The 20,142-nt window shown below is 48.1% G+C and overlaps 1 protein-coding gene across 2 annotated transcripts in view; it reads right to left on the minus strand.

The window, feature by feature from the left end:
• The window catches only part of RPTOR (regulatory associated protein of MTOR complex 1), a 146,155-nt gene that overhangs the window by 10,039 nt on the left and 115,974 nt on the right, over nt 1-20,142 (minus strand). Inside the window, exons 25-30 of one of the 2 annotated variants that reach the window (XM_048050273.2) lie at nt 15,369-15,474; nt 13,920-14,034; nt 13,312-13,436; nt 11,940-12,044; nt 7,766-7,813; nt 1,055-1,161 (exon numbers count right to left, since the gene is read on the minus strand). In XM_048050273.2, the coding sequence (XP_047906230.1) occupies nt 1,055-1,161; nt 7,766-7,813; nt 11,940-12,044; nt 13,312-13,436; nt 13,920-14,034; nt 15,369-15,474 (606 nt within the window). The remainder of the gene's footprint in view (nt 1-1,054; nt 1,162-7,765; nt 7,814-11,939; nt 12,045-13,311; nt 13,437-13,919; nt 14,035-15,368; nt 15,475-20,142) is intronic. The other variant, XM_013197940.3, reaches the window with a different exon arrangement.

Raw genomic sequence — 20,142 nt, forward strand, 5'->3', positions numbered from 1 at the left:
CTAATTTACATAGAAAAAACACTATGTGAATGTAATTAGGATCAACATAGGCTTAATTATCCGGCATTGCAGGGTCAAAGTGTCATAATTAATGTTCATCCACGGGTAATTAATTTCTAGCAGCTTTGAAAACTGGTCTTCTTTTTCTGGCTCCAGCATGGTGACTTCATTCTCACGGGCCAGCTGCTTCTCCTTGTAATTCCTCAGAACCTTTTACTTGGTTACAATTGACACGAGCGCTCGCACTGCGTTTTCCCCATTACACGGTATGGAAATTTATGCCTGACTGACACAACACGTTTGTGTTGCCTCGTTTCAGAGGTGCCGTGCCCCGTTCCGAAAGCCCCTGAGCACCCCAGCGCGTGGGTCTGCAGCCCCCCGCAGGCTCGGAGACACGGACGCGCTTCGGTACCTGGGCGATGCAGCACCGAGCACATTTCTGGCCTGAGTCAGCCTGGCTGAAGCTGGCAACAATCCCCCTGACTTCATCTGAGCCGCGTGTGGTCAGGGGGTGCTGGTGTTTCTGGCCCGCTGAGCACTCGGGGCAGACCCTGAAGGTACGTGAGCGCCGAGTGAACGCGGCCTCCCTGGAAGCAGGCCCTCGGCCCACAGGTGCAAGAGCGGCACTGTGCTTTGGTCAGTGCTGCGTGCTTCCAGAGAGGTGGGGATGGTCCGAGTGGTCTCTGCCACCCGGCCAGCTCACCACTAAGTCTCCTGAAGGATTTTTATGCTATTTCAACTGCATGCTAATAGGAAATCCTGGCTGCATCCTGGTGACTGCCTCCGGATTTCAGAGGTCTCACCTTTCCCAGACGTTACCGCACACCATCCAGAGCAACAGCAGCAGCTTCCAGACCTGACACTAAGCATGTGCTCTTTTTTAATTTGTCTTGTAACACGACTCTGAAGCAGGAAAGCAGTGGATCCGGAATCATGGGCCTGTCAGCTCTTCACAGACAAGTCTCAGACGCTTTGGCAGTGCATGGGTAGCTAGCTCGGTGTGTGGGATGCTCTGGGAGAGAAAAGGTTACTGGGACAAGCATGCAAATGTTACCTGCACTTTCATTTCCCGATCTGTGTCCCAGATCCGGATTATCCTCACGTCTCCCGAGGTCATGAGGAGCCCGGTTTCTTGTTCCCAGTCGACCACCATTCCTGCTCCTAGGAGAAAACACAGGCAGGGTGTGCAAATCACTCTCAGCATCAGCACAGGCGCTAATTACAACACCAGTTTCTGTAGCACAAGGCCGTGATCCTATCATAATTAGAGAAAATTTACAATTGCATACACACACATCCATACATCCTCCAAATAGGATTAAATCAGCTGGTCATGGATTTGAGTCCAAAATATGTCTTTTACCTCTTTGCTAGCTCAAATGCTCAGAAAAGCCTAGGAGCAGATGGCCTCCACAGGCAGGGGGATGCAGCGCTCCAGGGACTTTGCGAAGCTGCTGGGGTCTTCTAAGGGAGTCCGAGTAAGTTACCCACCACCTTACAGGATACCAGACTAAATGAGGACTGAACTGGTGACATTGCACACAGCGAGAGGTGAGAGTCTTTGGATTGCCATGATTCCTCATTCTAATAGAAATCTGGCTGAGATGTTTCTAAACAAGGAATAGCAACATCCTTGCTGCAAGATACTGAATTAAACAGCTTGGTAGGAGTAAAAACTAATTTGCTACACTGACAAATAAGGAGGGAACATTCTGCAATTATACTGACTGAAATACATTTATTAGAGCTTTTGATCCTCATCTTTAAGGGCATAAACTGATTGCTCGTTGAAGTTTACCAAAAAATCCCCTTGTAATTCTCTTGCAGCATGGATGGATTTTCTATCCCCCAAACACTTGACATTGGCATCTGCTTGCAGACAGGTTGGTAGACTGCATGAGCTGATGAACTTCACTGGCATGGCAATTTCCAGAGAAAAGTGTATTTCACCTCCTTTCCCAGCTGGGGGAATAAAATGTCCAAAAGCTACAGCGTGAGCTCCCTCACCTAAGCACGGAGCACACGGCCATCAGAACAGAAGAGAGATTTGGGCCTGGGAAGTAACTGGCAGTGAAACCCCTGAGTCGATGGGGGAAATCCCCAAGGTACAATTTTTGAATAATTAGAAGAACTTTTGTACCACCTGTGCGCTGCCTCCCCAGCACGTAAATGTTTTGCTTGAAGCAGAGAGCTGCACACCAGCTATCTGCTGCTGTTCATACTGCAAAGGCTGACCGACCCCAAATCTACGAGTTTTCCAGGGAGACTTTTATTCATACATAAAAAACAAAAAGAAAGAAAGAAACAAAAAAAACCAGAAGCACTACATGAGTGAACCTGACGAGAACTCCAGTTTTTGCCTGTTTGCCTTTGCTCGGGCAGGGCTCTCCCTTCGGCAGAAGGAGCATCTTGTTTCCTCTCAAGCAGCAGCTCGCTGTCCTGTGCATGCACAGCTGGGACTCTGCTGCCGAGGGAAGTGCTCGACAGCCACACACAACACGAGCCAGAGCCCTCTGCAACACGTTAGTACTGGGAGCTCCTGCCCTGAGCCTCTCGTGGTTGCCTTCAGGGGGATTCCTCTATTCCCTCCCTGCACATACTTCAAGGACAAGTGCATACCTGGCTTGTCCAAAAGGGATAAGCATGATCATGCCACAATTGACTCCTAGGAACTAGCCCTAGCAGGACACTAAAACATACTACGACATGCTTTTGGCCAGTTATGGACCATAAGTACACTTTTTACCACACCAAGCACCTTTTCAAGTGGAAACAACAGAAGCAAGTCATGAACACTGAGCTTTTTTTCCAAAGATGATGAAATGACCTTGTTTTGTACAGACCCAAATAAAACGTTTTGCTCATCCCCTTCCTTAGCATCACATTCAAGCCATTTCCTGATCTCGCTGCATAGCATTGAGAAGATTACTGACATTTATTGACAGTCTTTCATCTTACTGAAGGAAATTCAGGACTCCCAGCTAAGCTGAGCGCTTGTATCTTTATCTTGCGAGTCAAATTGATTGTTACTTCAGATTGCCTGGCAGCAGAGAGGGCTGCTCGAGAGCTGAGGCAAACAAGCAGGCAGTGATTTAGATGATAAACATCACTGAAGTGTTTTCATTTGTCATCTTGTTTATGGCCCATGCGACAAGATAAACCTGGCAGGCTGAGATAGATATCGCCATTACCATCGCTGATGGAGTTAAGTAAGCAACGTGCTCTTAGGCAGTTTTAAAGTTCCCGATTTTCCGGTTACATCCCCCGGTTTGAAGACAACGATTTCCTTCAGTCTGACGGGTGCCAGCAGCCCCCGACCTGCTGAGGTCCCAGCACCTCCTGTGGTGGGGGACAGCGACGGTGAGCTCAGAGCGAGGGGTGGCAGCTTTCGCGCTGCCGCTGTCTAAGCTTCCCTGGGTGCATCTGCGGGGAATGTAATCACTGAAAACATTTCACTGGGGGAAGAAGCCCCAGAGTGGCGTCAGTTTATGTAAAAGCAGTACAGAGAGCTCCCATGAGAGGTTACTGGGTAGAAAGGACAAGGGTTTACCCCTGAAACAGGAACTGACGGGAGGAAAGGAGGGGGGCGATTCACACAGGGCAGCTCGCACTGTGCTGGCTCCAAAACTTCACATCGGTGCGTGGTGCGGCTCGGGGTCTGACATGCAGACAACGCAGCTCCTGCCTCCCTTATAAAACGTACCGAGCCTGTGTAACGCTAACCTCTGCTCTGGGAGAGGCGAGTGCTCTCTGAGCACTTCGCTCATCCTGTAACAGGCAATCTTCTTCTCTTGCCAGCCTCATTCTCTCAAGAAAATATCACCCTTGCTTCTCCTCAGCTTACAGGGTGCTCACATTGCCCCAAGCAACAGAAATACCAGGATATTTGCATGAAGGCACAGGCACGGAGAAGCCCTGGCTTCCTCAGGGTGGGAAGGGAGCAGCTCTCCTGCAGCCCCCGACCTGCTGGGCTCCGGCTGCAGAGGTCGCGCGCGTGCCGGCGCAGCGGCTGCGGGGACTGCGGGGAGCACGGCTGCAGCCCGGGGCTGCACGAGCCTCCGAGGCTGCTCTGGCACGCAGCCGGGTGAAATGCTAAACTGGAATTAAACGTCTGGAAAGAACAAAAGCCTTTGTATACTCCCTTAAGCTGTTCGGCAGCGTGTAACGGGGAAGGCTTCTCCTGACTGCGAAATGTTAAATTCGAGGCTGACACACGCGGTATGAAACGGAACAGAAATAGCTGAACTATTTCTAGGTAAGGGCAAATGTTTTCGTGGTGGAAATGACACAGCATTGGCTCATGTTTACATGTGAAATTCCTAGTATTTTGGGATGAGAAGCAAATGGGGACATACTACTAATTGCCATTTCCTTTTTAATTAACAGAGGTCCTTCTCCAGGATGTTCCAACCGAGACCGCAGCTCACCTGCTGTGTTCTGGCTCGCAGGTGTCACGTAAGATGCCTCCCAGCCTTACTGTGGCAAAAGGGTAATGATGTATTCCGCAAACGCAAGCTCAGCTCCTTGTGTGAGCCACCTCACGAGGTTCGTGTATTACCTGCTGCCCTATTTCCGAGCACCCACCTACTTACAGAAGCGGAGCAATGAGAGGCAGCGCTGTGACACCACCGCACCTGCCTGACAAAGGCTGGGAGTGGGACCGTGGCACTCCCAGAGGCCGAGGAATTGCAGGGACAAGACCCTAACAACACAGTTCCTTTAATGCATCATTAATTAAGGTTAACACTTTCCCATAAGGAATGTTACATTCTCAGATAGCAAGCAACAAATCTTCCACAATTCAGGAAAAAAAAAACAAACAGTATTTTTTTTTGTTGAGTCTTTTAACACAAATACTTGCAGTTCTGCATGATGCGAGATGATACACATAGCAACACATCAATAACCGTTCTTGAAGCTGTAACTTTCTATTGCTGTTCCCTCCGAATTCCCCCTGAGCATCAGATATTTGTCTCGATGGGATAGTTCCTTGTATAAATTTCAATAAATAACAGTGGTGCTGAAAGCAGCTGCATTCTGGGTGTCTGCACTTATTTTTATCATGACTGGAACGTGGCCAACTTGCACTGGGCATTTCAATGAGATCAGAAATACCTACACAGACCACAGAATAAAAGCATCTCCGATTCTGACTGATGGTTTTTTAATCACCGGCCCTCCTGGTTGAGCAATGAGGCGCATCACTGTTTTAATTTCCAGGAAGCAGTGGGAGGGTGGTGTGACCTCACTCTTCATTAATTTCTACAACATCCTTTCAATAAGTGTCACTCTTCTCCTGCCAAGGACTATGCACAGCAAGGGGAAAGAGTACCTGTGATGCTGGGAAGCCAATTGAAAGAACACAAACCCCTGGAGCTGAAAATCCTCCAATTATTTTATTTCTGTAAAAATATCCGACCAGAACTAAAGAGGTTCTCCCGAACTTCTTATTCCTAAAGGACATGGTAGCAGCCCCTGGGAGGTGTGGGAAGACTCACTTTACCTTTCTCTCTCCCCCTCCTGTTCTCCAGCATAAGCTCCGTTTGATTTTGATCTGCTCCTCTTGCAGGTTAGAGCCTTCCCTCTGCTGAGGCTCCTCTGGCACAGGCTGCCCCACGTGGCTCAGGAGCCCTGCAGCTCCCCGTGGCACCTCCCGCCAGGAGGCTAACTTATTTCTAAGAGTGCTCGGGCTGCCTTTCCAGCCTCTCCCATCTGGATTGCTCACAGACTGCCAGAAGAGTCAGCATTATTCAAAGCAGAGCAGAGCAGAGCCTCCAGAGGGTAAGGTCCTGTTTTTCTGCAAAGCAGGTATTTGACGTCTTCGTTTTGTATCGGAAACCCCGGGGGAGCAGGAAGGAAGCAGGGAACTGGCAACTATGTGCTTTTTCTTCCTTGCTTGTCATAAGTAGAAATTTTCTTGAGGTAGGACAGATTATGGCTGTTTACACATCAGAACTAAAAACCCCCACGAGGCAGCGATGGATAGAAGTGCGCACAGGTCAGATGTACACCCTCTTGTTAACAACATCTCCTGCTTCGTACCGCACATTTGGTTAGCGGCGTGCTGAGACACCCTGAGGGAGCTCTGCCGGAACAGGAGGTGAAGCAGCCCGGGCAGAGGGTCACACTAAGGCACCCCGAGACTCCTGCCGGCTCAGCTGCCTTCGGGACGCTGTACTTGCCAGCTGCAGGCTTCGCTCTGTGCTCACTGTGAACTTTAGGGATTTCTGTGCTGACTTGCACGGAGTGGCCTGATACGACCTGGACCATTATTAAGCCCTTGGTCTTCCTGCAGCGTGCCGCTGAGCTGCGGTACAGCAGCGCCCGGTGACTCCTGCCTCACCCGGCATCCAGCGACGCATGAACGGAGAGACAGATCCTTAGCTTTCATTCAGCAAAATGCCCACAGAAGGCTAGGCAGTGAGAGCCGATTTTTGGTGCTTTAGCGACAAAATGAGCACATTTTAACTGAATACAGCTGATTTATTCCGCTGCCAAGCAAATGGCTGATCTCCTATGTTTTTAAGACTTCCTTGGTGAGGGAGAAGGAATCCTGTTGCTGAATATTTCACTAGGAAAACGCCTGGTCGGAAAATGCTAATGACTCTTTTATATTGATTCACAGTTATTTGTGTGCTTGGGACAGAGTGCACTTGCTCGGCATTAGCGGCACTGATCTCACGAAGGAGTGGCCGGTGTTTCCTTAAGCTGCTCAGACGCCTGCTTTACCGGAGCGGGGAATTCCCCGCAGCCAGCTCGAGGTAATTTTAGCCTTTCCATTGGCCAGTGGATTTTTGAGTGAAATACAGAGCCAGAATGCTGAAAGCAACGCATCAGCTTTGCTAATTTCTATCCTAGGCTCCCAACAGTAAGAGATCTGCAAAGACCTCAAGCTGAAGAGCTTCGAACTGCACAGCACCGCAGTCACCTTTGCTCTATTCATCACTACAGACACATTCAGCTCTTATCAGTCAGCAAATATTAATGACTGATGAACAGCCCGGGAAGGCTACGTCAACATTCACATCCCTGGAGGTGCAGGCACACAAGGATGCCCTGACACATCAGCCATCTGTTTCCCCCAAAGACCTCGGCAGCACAGGAGGGGGCAGGCTCCACAACGATGCAGGCTCCGCGCAGCCCTGGCTTCTACAAGCCGGCGGCTGGGGAGTTCATTTACCTTTCTTCCACATGAAAGAACAGAACTTGTACAATTTACTGGGCATATTCTCGCCAAAAGACTACGACCACTCTTCTAAGCCTCCTGGGTAAGATTCGTAAAAGATTCTTGAAAAGCTTCTCTTTTTCAGACGATATTTATAGCAAAAGTGCATTACAAATAAACCCCAGCACCACATTAGCTTAACAGCCGCTCACATGTGGAACCTGTCAAACTCCTTTGCCCAGGGATGCTTTGAGATCTTCCTAGAAATAGAGATCTCTACATCCCAGAAACCCACCCATGCTTCCTCTCGCTGCAGAAAGCTCCAAGAATGACACGAATCTTTGTCCTTTTCATTGGTGGCTGGCTAAGCTTCCCTAGAGAGCACTGGCACCCTCCCTGCACCGCTCACGGCTGTTACAGACACATACACAAGGCAAGGAGTGGGAGAGGGAGAAGCAGCAAAGCTTTCCAGGAACCACAAGGACCCAGCAATCATTCAAAAACAATGCCAAAAAAAACAACAGTCAACCAACCAGATGTCAGACGAGGAGCTCCTTCCCACCCCAACTGGTCATAGGTAACAGGAAAGAAAGCACTCACCTCCCTGTTTACTTCTGTCAAGATAGATTGAAACCCTTCGGGCCAGACCTGTGAGAAGACAGGGATTAAGGGGTTGACGCTAAGGGTAAGTTGGTCAGCCAGAGCAAAAATAAATCTTAAAAAAGGATTAGAAAAAGCAACTCAAATCAAAGGAAAGGACATAAAAGAGAAGCAGAAGCACCAAGAGCAGCACATGCCTCCATCCAGAGAGCAGGCATTAGTTCAGTCACAGCATTTCCTGGGAGCCATCAACAGCGGCGCTTGTCGTGTGTGCAGTGAGTGCTCTGGCTGCCTGACAACAGCACAGATTTGACATTTCTTCTCGAACAAGGAGACTCCTTTGTATGATCTGGTCCCTGTTCTGAAGTGAAATGTATCAGGAAGTGACAGACAGAAATCCAAATAGCTCATGGCATCTGCACAAATCGAACCACACACCACACACCAAGTGGCTGCCACGAAGGGCCCGGCTGCAGGCGGCTCGTGCGGCTGTACCGCGGCTCCTTCGCCCCCCCCTTCACCTCCTTCAGCACCCGGGGCACACACACATTACAAGAGCTCCATTTAAACGGCCCTTACGTGGGAAGCGAGCCACGGACACGGGTTAGTTCCTATCCACTGTCAGCTCCCAGGCAGTAAGAGAACACTGCAGCCAGCGGGGAATGGGAGGCGGCTCGGGGTGGCCCTGGAAAGCCCGAGCACAGGAGCCCGGGCGTTCGGGAAGAGACCCCGAGGAGGTGTCCGGCCCTCCTGGGCCCCCGCGGAGTGAGGCTCTGGCTCTCCTTGCTGAACCACACAAGGGAAAACAACGCCGGCCCAGCAAGCAGCACGCAGGGACCTGGGGAGGGCCCAGCCGAGAGGCAGGCCGTGGCAGTCGGCAAGCAGCCGGTTACACTTCTCTGTTTGTCCGAACTCCAGAGCTGCAGGGCTTCAAAGGGCAAAGCCATCCTGACTGGGGGACCACACCTCGTTTCCCTTTGTCACAAAGAAGCAACACAAAAAAACTGCAGAAGCACTTGTGTGACCGCTTGTCGCAGCAGACAGCTGGGGAGAACAAAGTCAGAGCAACCCCGAACCGAGCTCTCACGCAGGCGCCGGGCGATGGGTTACCGTGCTGCCCTGCAAGCTCCCGCCATCACAGGAACAGCAGCTTTCCAACGTCCTTTCTATAGGAATTGCCTGAACTCCAAGAGCTTCCTGCTGTGAAATCACAGCTTTGGAGCACGTCAGATTTACATTCTTCCTACACCGCTCACTAGAAAATGCTTACCTTTTCCTACATCTTCTCTGCAAAATCTATCATGGCTTGAAACACTACGGCGATTAACGACATGTGTTTTGCCTTTTTCTCTCCCCACCCCTCTCTCATATTTGTCAGGTGAGACAAAACGTAACGCTGCTTTTTGCTAGAGCAGTTGATACCATAAACATCCTGATTTTAAGAGACTTTCTTGGTGCACCGTCAGTGCAGATCTAAGATCAAAATCAACAGATCTCATATTGGAAAAAGAAGAGAAATAAAAAGTGTGCCCGCACAGCAGTTTGACAATGTTTTATTAAAGGCTCCCCCTCCCTGGGTCTGAGTCTCAGGTCAACTAAAGCGCAATGAACTGGGCCCAAGCTGCTTCTGGGCGAGCCCCGCAGTGCAGACGGGGGTTAACACTCACTTCGCTGCATTAGCTCATTTCTCTTACCTTGAGCTGCGTGACACAAGCAAGGCCCAAAGAGAGTAAGTTTAGGTTTTGTACCTCACTTTGGATCACTCCCCCATACCCAGCAGCCCCTTAGCGTCTGTTATTGTCCACTTCCCATTACTTTGACAACCCAGTGACGCTTTTCAAGCTTCCAGAGGATGTGCTTGGGCTTTGTATATCCCTCCCTCCTTTTATAAGAGGGACAACTGCCTAGAAAAGTCAGTATTCAGGTTGCGAGAAGATTATTAAATTCAGAAATGAGCATAACATGGGAGAAAAGGATGGGAGAAGAGAGAAGGAAATCAATATTGAGAGCAAACAAACCCCATTAAAACTCCTGAGCTCTGCAGCTTCAAAGATGCATCCTCAGTTTTATGAGCCAGTGCTGGACCACAACTGTGGGCTTGGCAGCAAAAGATGACTGTTCAATGGAGCGTCTCATTTCCAAGGGGACTTGGTCTACATAGCTCTTTTGAAGTGAGCACAGTTATTTCTCTCTCCACAAAAAAACCTGCCCTTTTCTTCTTCTGAACCTAATTCTATTGTTCTGAAGGTGAAAGGCAAAGAAAACAGGGCCCAGACTTCCTAAGACCTTACCAGAAGGAAAAGGGCAAAAAACATTTGAAAGAGAACAGCTTTAAAAGTTTCAACACACTTGTTTTGGCAAGTGTAACCATTCAACTCTTACAGCTAAATCAGCTCTTGCCTCAGCTGGTAACCTATTTTGCAACATCAAACATTGATGCTCTGGTACAACCCTTTCTTCTACATTAAAGCCCTGTAGAAAGTAAGGTAAGATCAGCAAATGCTATGCCTCTGTAAGGTGCACGTAGAAAGTAAGGCAGGAAAAGGAATTAGCCTGAAGGTTTGGTCTACAGCTGTCAGCATCTTCCCTGACCACAAGTGATGATGCAGCAAGAAGCCGGTGATGTGCTAAGAGCAGTCGGGGGGAATTCCCGGACATCGGCTGTTTGGGTGAGTCCATTACCAGCACCAAGGAAGCAAGATCCTGAACCCAGGCATGGCAAACGTTAACCAACGCCCTTCACGAAAACCGAAGTTGACAAGAAAGCAATACTCACCAACTGAACGCTACAAAGGGCAACCTGAGATGACTACTGATTGCTTTCCTCTCTGCCTAAGGAGGAATGCACTGTGCGTTACCACTGCTTTCGTCCTACTTTTATTGACATCGCTGCAAAGAGCAGGTTTTGACCACGGCAATTTTCACAGTATGCTGCAAACTTCCAGCAGCTTCTAATCAGTTTTGTGCACATATTTCAGCAAGGCACAAAGCCTAACATTACCTCAAATGCAGTTCCTCTTTGCTAAAACACCAGAGATGGACCATGAGGTATTAAGGAAAACACAACAAATAGGAGCTCAACAAGGCAGCACTGGTAAAATCCAATGAATAGCTAAAAGAGCTGTGTCAGACTCCTGTGATGAGCCCCGCAGGCTCCAAAATGAGAACTGTCAGATTTTAAGGTCAGAATGAATGATGATGGTCATCTCATCTGACCTCCTGCACAGCACAAGCCAGAGAACCTCACCCAGCAATTCCTGCATCAATCCCACAAGCACTGATTGAACGACAGTGCACCTAGTAAAACTTGTAGCCTTGATTAAAAATATTCAAGTGACAGAGAATCACCATTAGAGCATCAGTACATTATCAGGTCTCAGGAGGACAAAACGTCCACCTCCTTTAACGTCTTTGAAAACAGACTTCAGGGTTACCTAAACTAGTCTTTTGGTTTCATCCTGTGTATGGCTGGACACCAGTGCCCCTTTTTACACCTTTTTCTACGTTTCCTAACATTCAAAGCTGGTCAATGTTTAACTGTGCTGTCCCGTATGCGTCAGATCTAGATTGCATGTTCTCTTGCCACCTCCTGACCCACAATGAGCAGTGGAGATTAAGTGCTAAAATTGAGCTAAATGAAGTCAGAGGTGCGACATGCAAAGCTGTGCAAAGGCTGAGCAGCCCATCAGAAAGAAAGAGGCAGTATGTGAGCCACTATCCCACCGACAGGGAAGGAGTAACCTCCGACCACCATGAGCGCAGAGCAGGACAGTGCCCAGTTCCACCGTTGTTCTACAGCTCTCTCCTTAGGAACAGCCTAGAGGAACGCTTGGCCAACACAGCTGCTGTGAAGCTTGTGAAGGACAAGAACTTTGTGCCCTTTTGCTCCCCAGCAAGAGGCTGCTCTGGTTGTTTTTCAGCACGTATGTGATGTTGTTGTGTTGGGCTTTTAGTTTTGTTGGTTCGTTTTGTGAGAACTGGAAAAGTAATTCCTCACCAAGACTTGGCCTAAGGCCATTCCAGAAAGGCAGAGACTGTTAAACAAGGATGTTACTGGTGGCTGAGGTTGAGAAACCCATTTTACTCTACCCATCCCTAGAAAAAGCCCTAACATCACAAATCGTTTTTAACCCCTCCGCCCCACCTCCCACAAGAAATCTTAGTGGGGACCTACCTCGTGTAGTTGGCAGCATGTCTGACAGCCCCTGCCAAGCAGTTACCATCTCTGGGTTCTTTTCCAGGTCTGCAAAGTTCTTCCATACTCTGATGGCACCATCATCTTGGGAAGCACAGAAAAGAGAACACAATGCAATGCCACCGCTGATGCCACCCTCATAGTTACTCGTGCACAATACAGAGAAGAAGAGAAGCAGAATTGGAGTCATACAAACTCCAAAACTGAGAGTGTCGCTTGAATTTAATACTTTTTATTAGAGTTGTTTTTTCTTTAATCTTACATCCATAAAGTCTAAAGGATTGTTCCACGGGGAACTGTTCTGGAAGAGCTTTTCTCCTTCCCACAAACAACACCTGACATTAGATGTTGCTCTATGTCTTTGACCAATACATTTTAACTAGGACTTTTCTCTGTCCTCCTTGCTACTGGTACTAAGTTCCACAAAAATACCCTCCTAAATACAAAATACAACCCCGCAGAAGAAGCTGAATCAAAGCCCAGCCCATCAGCAGCAAATCTTTCAAGAACATGATGTATTTTTTTCAATTTGTTCCCCACCTGTGAAACTTTTGTGCTAAGAATCAATACATTGAAAGAAAAATGTCCTAAAGGCCCTCTCAAATCCTCTTCCACCTCTCTTAATTATACCCAACCTGTACGTTTCAGCATGAAGTCTGAAAAGCTATTGAAAACACTTAGACTGACAGGTTTAGAATGGTTCCTTGGGAGAGAAGCGTATCTTACTCACAGCTTTACAGACCAATGAATGGAAAAGAGCTCTTCACGCTACCTTACATGATGCAACGGGGCATTCTAGAGAACTTTGTCCCCTGGGTGAGATATAAGGACTAGAGAGACTCACCCAGAAGCTCAGAACTGTTTGAGAGCTTAAAATAAGCCCTGTCTGCTCTAGACTTAAAACAGCACAAGTAACAAAATCTGATTTCTTATATGTTGATTGCAGCATGATTTCTGCTTCAGCCCTGGGCAGCAGCTTTTAACCGACTAAAAGCACATTGCGTGAGCTGTTGTGTAGGAGCTTACCATGACTTTGCAGTGATAGGTGGAGACTCAAAATGTCGTAACAAATAGAGCTGTGATGGGAAATGGTTTCAGCAAGTGTTTGATTTTTCAGTTAATTGAGAGCATTTGCGGCACTTACTTAAGTGGCTCAGATATTTCAGTATTGCCAGAAGCAATTTTCATGTTTGATCCTGGAAGTGCCTCCTCAGTTGAGACCACACAGGCAAGCCACAGTGGAGGGGAAGGGCTGAATTGGGCCACATTCAAAGTGGGGAGAGCAAGAGGTCCAGAACAGCTCACACAGACCTGAATTCTGCCACGATGCACGGGAACATGCATCACCTACCTGTGGCAGTGAGCAGCAAGGAGCAGTCCTGTCCATTCAGGTACTCCATCGCTGTGATTCTGGTGTACCGAGGATTCCCGTTGTGGAAATAGTCCAGCTTTTCTCCTTTCTCCCAGTCCCAAAAACTGTGGGAAGAAAAAATATCAGGTCAGTTCTTGGTTCTCTGTGCAAGCTATAGAAGAGATCTACTCATAGCAGCTAAACTAAAAAGTGTCCACGTTGCATAGCAATTCTATTTGTTTTCCTCCTTCAGTATTCAGCATCATTTTATTAGTAACAGAGGTCCACCTTCTGCAAAAGAAATAGAATAAAAGCCCAGTTGTTGGTAAGGGCTATAACTCTGTCAGGACTCACGTGCAGCCCTCCTGCCCAGCACCTCCCGTAGAAAAGGACCCGGTGCAACGCTGACGACTGCACCACTGACCCCCAGGACTTCGGCCCCGTCTCCCTGCCCTCCGAAAGGGAAGGCTGGCCCCGGAAGGGAGCGGGGAAAAGAACAACAGACCACAACCCCTCCCCGAGATAACCCACGCACACTGCACGTGCCACGTAACCACAGGCCGCACACGTTCTGCCGTGGCCTGCCAGAACTCTCCAGCAGCTCTCACCAGATGCTGTCTTTGTCGGCTACCGCGATGCAGGGCGTGAAGGGGTGGAACTTCACCACGGAGGGGACGCCGGGGTTCCTGTTGAGGAAGATCTGATCGTCCAGCCGGGAAATACCTGAGGGGACAGGAGGCAGCCAGGGCTCAGCGCCTGGGAGCTCCCCAGGGACGGAGGAGGCTCAGCCCCCAGCCCCCAGCCCTCTCCTGCTCCCGGGGGCTCCTCACCAGGGCCCACCACCACCCTCCTCCTGCAGGAGCCTTCTCGGCCTCCCGGTACCCAACAGCGCTGCCTCCTCCACGTTGTCTCGTGGCCTAGCTTAAGGTACGAACTGAAAGCGGTGGGGACAGATCATGGGGATCCTTTATTTTGGTCGCCGAAGAGAACAGAGCAAGCCCAACCAAGTCCGAAGAAATACTAGCTTGTGTTGGACCCCCCCCCCACCTTTTTTTTTTTCCAAAAATAAAACAAAACAAACTGACTTTATTCAACTTAAAAGTATTTCAATTTAGCTTGCAAATTATTTATTTAATCTTTTGCTTCAGTTCTTTTAGACGCTAGGTTAATTTCCAAATGAAAAATATATTTTCCACCAAGACATTAAAATGATAGCTAAATACCTTACCCTCCCCCTCTTCAGAACAGTTTGTGATTCACAGTTTTAGGATCCCTGAAACTGCATTTTTGGCACACCATGAATTCATCACACAAAACTGCAAGCTCAAGAGACATTTACTCAGTTCTAGTTAGTTTCAAAACGCATCCATTTAATCTAATTTTCATTAAAGGATTCTAAGTCTATCTTAATTCTTTTTACTATTTCCAAATTTCATTTTTTAAAATGAATACTGGCATCGCAGTTGCTCAGGTCAAGCAACCAAATGTGAACGCTGTCTAGAAAAAAAATTTAACTTCTTCAGGCAAGCACAAACTATCCTCTTTTTTGTACTCAGAAAGATCCCCCAAGCCATTTGCTGGGCTCCCGTTTCATTTCCTTACTATTCTGGTTTATGATATGCTGCAGTTTCGCGACATTACGCTGCCCACTGTGCTGACCTGAGCCCTGCAAACCTCCGGAGAACGAGGTTCCCCCAGCAGGCTGAGCCTCGAGCAGCACTTCGTTCAGCAAAATTGCTTTTCCAGCTCCGTGTGCCTCAGCTGGCGTCCCAGGGGAGGACCACCAGGCACCCGAACGGCTCTGCCCCCTGGGAACCCTCCAGGGAGGATGCGGGGAGCTCGCGCTGCTGCCACTGCCCAGCCCGCGCCCCTCGAGGCACCAGGCAGGAATCGTTTAGGTCCGCAGGCTCCTGAGGGCACTCCAGGGGGTGACTCGGAATAAATTCCCACGTTAAAAGAATTCTGGCCCAACCACTGCCTTGTGAAGGCATTATTAATGGGAATTACGCTAGGAGCCCCAGGAAGCTACCTGCAGCACGGGAAAGAGGGAAGCTCACCCTTCTGGATGATCTTCTGGGCTTGCTTCCTGACCCGAGCGTTGCGCAGAAACCGCCACTCTCTCTCTTTGCGAATCTGGCTCTCCAAGTCATGTTCTTCTGGGATCTTTCAGTATATCAATACGTTCACAAAACAAAACAACAGTAAATCAAAGCTCCACGTATTACTTTTAATAAAGGTTCGTATGCATGCATGTCAGACCAAAAAAAATATTTTTAGCATCTCCAGGCAGTAAGTGGAGGAGCTCGTGGGATCTTACGCTTTTAAATACTTAAGCATCTTTCTGATCTAAACCTTCCCATCATCTGTAAAATCTTCCCTTTTCCTTTCGCTGCCCTATATTTTGTTTTGTTTTTAAGCCACAGGCATTTCTCCGCAGTGAATGACAGGGAGTTTCTGAAGAGCTACGCGCATTCAAATCATTCATCTGCCGCCGTAGCACACAGGATGGGTTGGCGAGGAACCCCCTCCTGCTGCACAGTCATTACACTGCTTGGGGAGGGAAGGAGTTGAGAGTCTAATTTCAGTGCAATACAGATTACTCTGCATAAAACTTTTCAGCTGAAAGCATCACATAGCAATCCTGAGATGAAAGAGGGAACACGGCTTTGATGCAGACAGAAAGCTAGGAACACATCTTAAAATCTTTCATTACTAACAGACTGCTGCAGGCCAAAAAATGCATTGCTTTACTGTTGAATCCCTGAGATGCTCAAGTTACCAACATCACATTTACTAGTAACGACAACTGTTTTAGTTTCCCATACCAGAACTGTTTGCAAGAAAATGATTCCTCTGTGTGATCTGGGCTTGATTACACACACTCTTCCACCTGAAATTGGATAGAGGCCCTGAGCAGTATACAACCATTCTGACCTATTTTATTATATTTATTCACACTCCATAGCTCCAGGCTTCTGCCTGCTAACACGGCTTTCCTGCAAAATCTGTCCTCGAGCCAGAAGAGCTGGGGCTGGATTCTGCAGGCAGCGGCACCCCCGGCAGCTCCTGCCAGGGCCTTGGCAGGCAAGGTAAGTCAAGATGCTGCACCGAGATCATGGCTATTTGTGTCCTTAGCCAAAGTACAGGATCAAAAGGAATAAACTCACATGATTTCATCCCCAAAACTATTGCAGAAGATATAACAGGTCTTTTTTTTTAATGCTTAAAAAAAATCTCTAGGACTAGTAATGTCACTGCTCTAGAAACATCCTTGGATCAATTAAGAAGATGAGCTAGCTTCCTTTGATGATGTCTGTTCCAAAAGGAGTAAGTCTTGGAGAAAGGAGACATAAAAGACCAAGTCTTTTGCTCCTTCCCTCTTCCCCACAAACACGCACTTTTTTCCTGAACAAGAAAGCACTTAAATCATCTGCCACTATTATATGTACTATCTTCAAAATGTACTATGCTTTAGAAAACAACTAGTACTGAGCTGAATTGCTGCCTCTTTAAGATAAGAAACCTACCGTACCTGCTAGAAAAAAAAAAAAGTACTGCTATTTCAGTTTTTCAAGAATACGAGATTTATTAGAAAGGCGATGACAAATGACCAATAATGTAAAGCAATAAACAAACCTAAGATAAAATACATCAAAGGAGATTCGAGAGTAGCGAGATTACACCTACACCTTAATGAAAATCTGGCTTCTCTGGGAATAAATTAAAGGCAGACCTAAAAGGCCAGAGGAAGAGGAGGGCATGAACAGAATGGCAAATCTTCCCAGAGGCACTCAGCAGCTTTCCCAGCTTAGGGCTAAGAAACAGCTGTGCAGCTGAGCACGGAACTCTTCCATTTTCTAGCAGATAAAGAATATCAGCTTAAAGAAGCTGCTGGGTGGAGAAAAAGAACTTTTCTGAGGAGACTGAGCTGGAAGCTGTCTTTATCATCTGATTTCAGTAGTAACAATTCCTCCAATAACGGGATCTCCCAGCACGTGGCTCCCGGAGCACTAAGCCTGCGCACCACAGCATCAGTGGGCTGCAAGACCAGCCTCCGACACAAACAGAAGCACACCCAGTGCAAATGTCCACGCTGTGAAATCCTCTGATGGGAGGGAGACAGCCTGCGGGCTCCCAGAAACAGGAGCAGCAGTGCAGAAAGGCAGAGGTGCAGGCCGGGGCTGCCAGGCCACGCTCCGAGAGCAGCGAGCGCTGCGCTGCCCGGTCCCAGACGCGCCCCTCGCTAGGGCAGCGTCTGCCACAGCAGCTGCTGGAAACTGGTGAAGGGGTTTTGGTGGCAGCACTGGGCTTTCCGTTCCAGAAAGGCTTGCCTGCCGTGTCCTGCGTAACACCTGCAAGCAGCGGAGCAGACGGCCCTTAGCATGCCCTTAGACCAGCACTGCAGCGAGCAGGAAGAGTTGGAGCATGCAGGTAAATCTTTCCTCCCGTTCCCATGCATGATCTTGTCAGGACTGTGCCATGATCTATGAGAATATGAACCCCACAGAACAGCCACAGGGGAACTTGTTGTGGCAAAGCCGCGCAGGACGCGTGTGTAACGGAGAGCAGTGACCTCCAGCCCAGCTGCTGCTGGCTGGAAAAGCAGAAATTATTCAAAAGAGCTAGCTGTTTAGGCTCATTATTCATGTCTCCGTCTCCCCTCCCCTCCACCTTGTATTTAAGCATTAGAAAGTCATTTTAGTAAACAACAGCCTGGTTCTGGCTGTTGCTCAGCTCTCCTCTAAGCAGAGCTCCCCGAGGTACGTGGGAGGCACAAACAGCGCTGCCATGAGGATCGCGCCACGCCACCGACTCCCAACATCTCTGAGCTGCCACCCAGACACAAACCCATACGACTCTGAAACCTCCCACCAAGCAGTGTCATCTGAGGGCTAACAAAGTTTTTGTTTGTTTGTTTGTTTTTAACGCTTTGTCTCTCCCTCTCAGTATGGAAGTCAGTGCTGGGAGGGGAGCAGGGAAAATTCAGCAGATCGCTTCAGCAGTAAACGCAGCTTTTCCCTGCTTAAGGTGACTGCAGCAATTGCAAGGAAGGCTCGCCTCTCTAGCAGGACTTTGAACGATGGCCAAGACATAGAGCAGTAAGAGCGCTGAAGCGAAGGCTGGGATTTTTCAGGAAGGATTTCTTATGTAATTCTCACCTTCCAGGCTCCTTACCAGCTCCTGCCTGCATGTTCTGCCAGTCCTGGAAATAACAGATGCTGGCTCCCGCTCCCCTTGACTCAGGGCTTCCTGACAGCTGGCAACAAGGCTTTCCTGTGCCGCTCGGTCCAGGGCCGCCTGTGGTTAGCAGAACAGCCTTTTGCCACAAGGGCTTTTAGGAAGAGGAACGACTTCTGTAGCAATCGGAGCTGCGGTAGGTATTTGTTTTTCCTGGCACACTGAGAATTTACAATGCAGTATTTTCTTTCTCCATTTATTTGATTAGATAATCAATAAATCAAAATTGGTATCATGGCTTGAAACTCAGCCAGTGATTTACACTGGAAATTAATCCCTCAATCTTTCCAGTGAAAGCATTCTCAGAGCAAGGTCTATGAAGCAAAACTAAATTCATAAATTAAATATGACTAAGATGCACTCACAGTCATTTTATGTTTATTCATTACAGGAATAGTTGTCTTGTCTTTCCCTGTTTACGATGGGAGGCAGCATCTCCAAATGAAGCATTGAAATTGAACATCAGTGTCATCTTTTTCCATCAGGACTCGGTAGACTTTACTCTTTGCCTTTTTCATGAGGCTAAAGTTCCCCAAAGACAGCAGCCACAAGCCAGGGCTATTTGTTCCTTATTGCTGCGGGAACAGATTCTAGGAAAGGAGCACTCCATGGAAATTCAGCCAGCATACGAGTTACTGGATGGCCAGTCCTGCCTGATTACATAAGCAGCAATCAAGAAATGACAAAGAAAGCTCTAGCAGAGGGACTTCTCCCTGTCCCTTGCACACACACCACCCACTCTAATTACAAAGTTGCACACATTTCACTATCAGTCAGCGTAACGTGCAAGGTTTTCAGCAGGAAGAACTGTACTTGGCCTCTTAAAGCTGCTTTACAAAAGTAATGGGGAAATCAATTCTCTTCCTTGCTTCACCAGAAAACACAGCTTTACTTTTGCTCGAACTTTACCTAAAACGTTGTTGTTGAGGACAGCCTGTGCTCGGAACGCACAACCCAAGGCAATGAATGTTACCAACCGAAAACAGTTACGCAAACTAAGAGACCCTTTCATGTCACATATGCTACTACTCCTGCTGCTGTAGTGAAAGCTGAAGAGACAGATCGCTGCACACGTGGCAGGCATGCAGATGTAGTCCGGGGCATCTGAATTCTCACGGTGACGCACGGAGCTGGTCGGGGCTCACTGTGGAGCAGGGAAGCCCGCAGTTTCCATCGCCGTGATTCCCCCTCCCTGGCTTGTATGGGAACGCTCCATATGTTTTCTTTCCTCCCCCAAAGTAATTTTCTCAATTTTATGCACACGAAGTACTAAATCTACACACACAGCTCCCCATCTACGCATTGAGACTGCATTTTGGTTGGCTGTCAACCATGATTTACCGTATTAATAAAGACACCCCTCTTTTTCCTTAGAAAGTAGACAAATGTTTTTAATAAGAACTAAGAGACGGAACAACATCCTCCTCCTTTTCTTGTACTCTTTTCTGGACTTGAATAAAGACACCAAAACTCATCTTGATGAGAGAAAACCCTAGCGGAAAGCTTGACCGAGCCCCACAGGCCAGATGTATTTTCTAATGAATTATTCTGCTAATGGTATCAGAAGAAAGTGAATTTCAGTAGCAGCTGAGG

Source organism: Anser cygnoides, chromosome 19 (assembly GCF_040182565.1).
Source record: "Anser cygnoides isolate HZ-2024a breed goose chromosome 19, Taihu_goose_T2T_genome, whole genome shotgun sequence".
Lineage (NCBI taxonomy): Eukaryota > Metazoa > Chordata > Aves > Anseriformes > Anatidae > Anser > Anser cygnoides.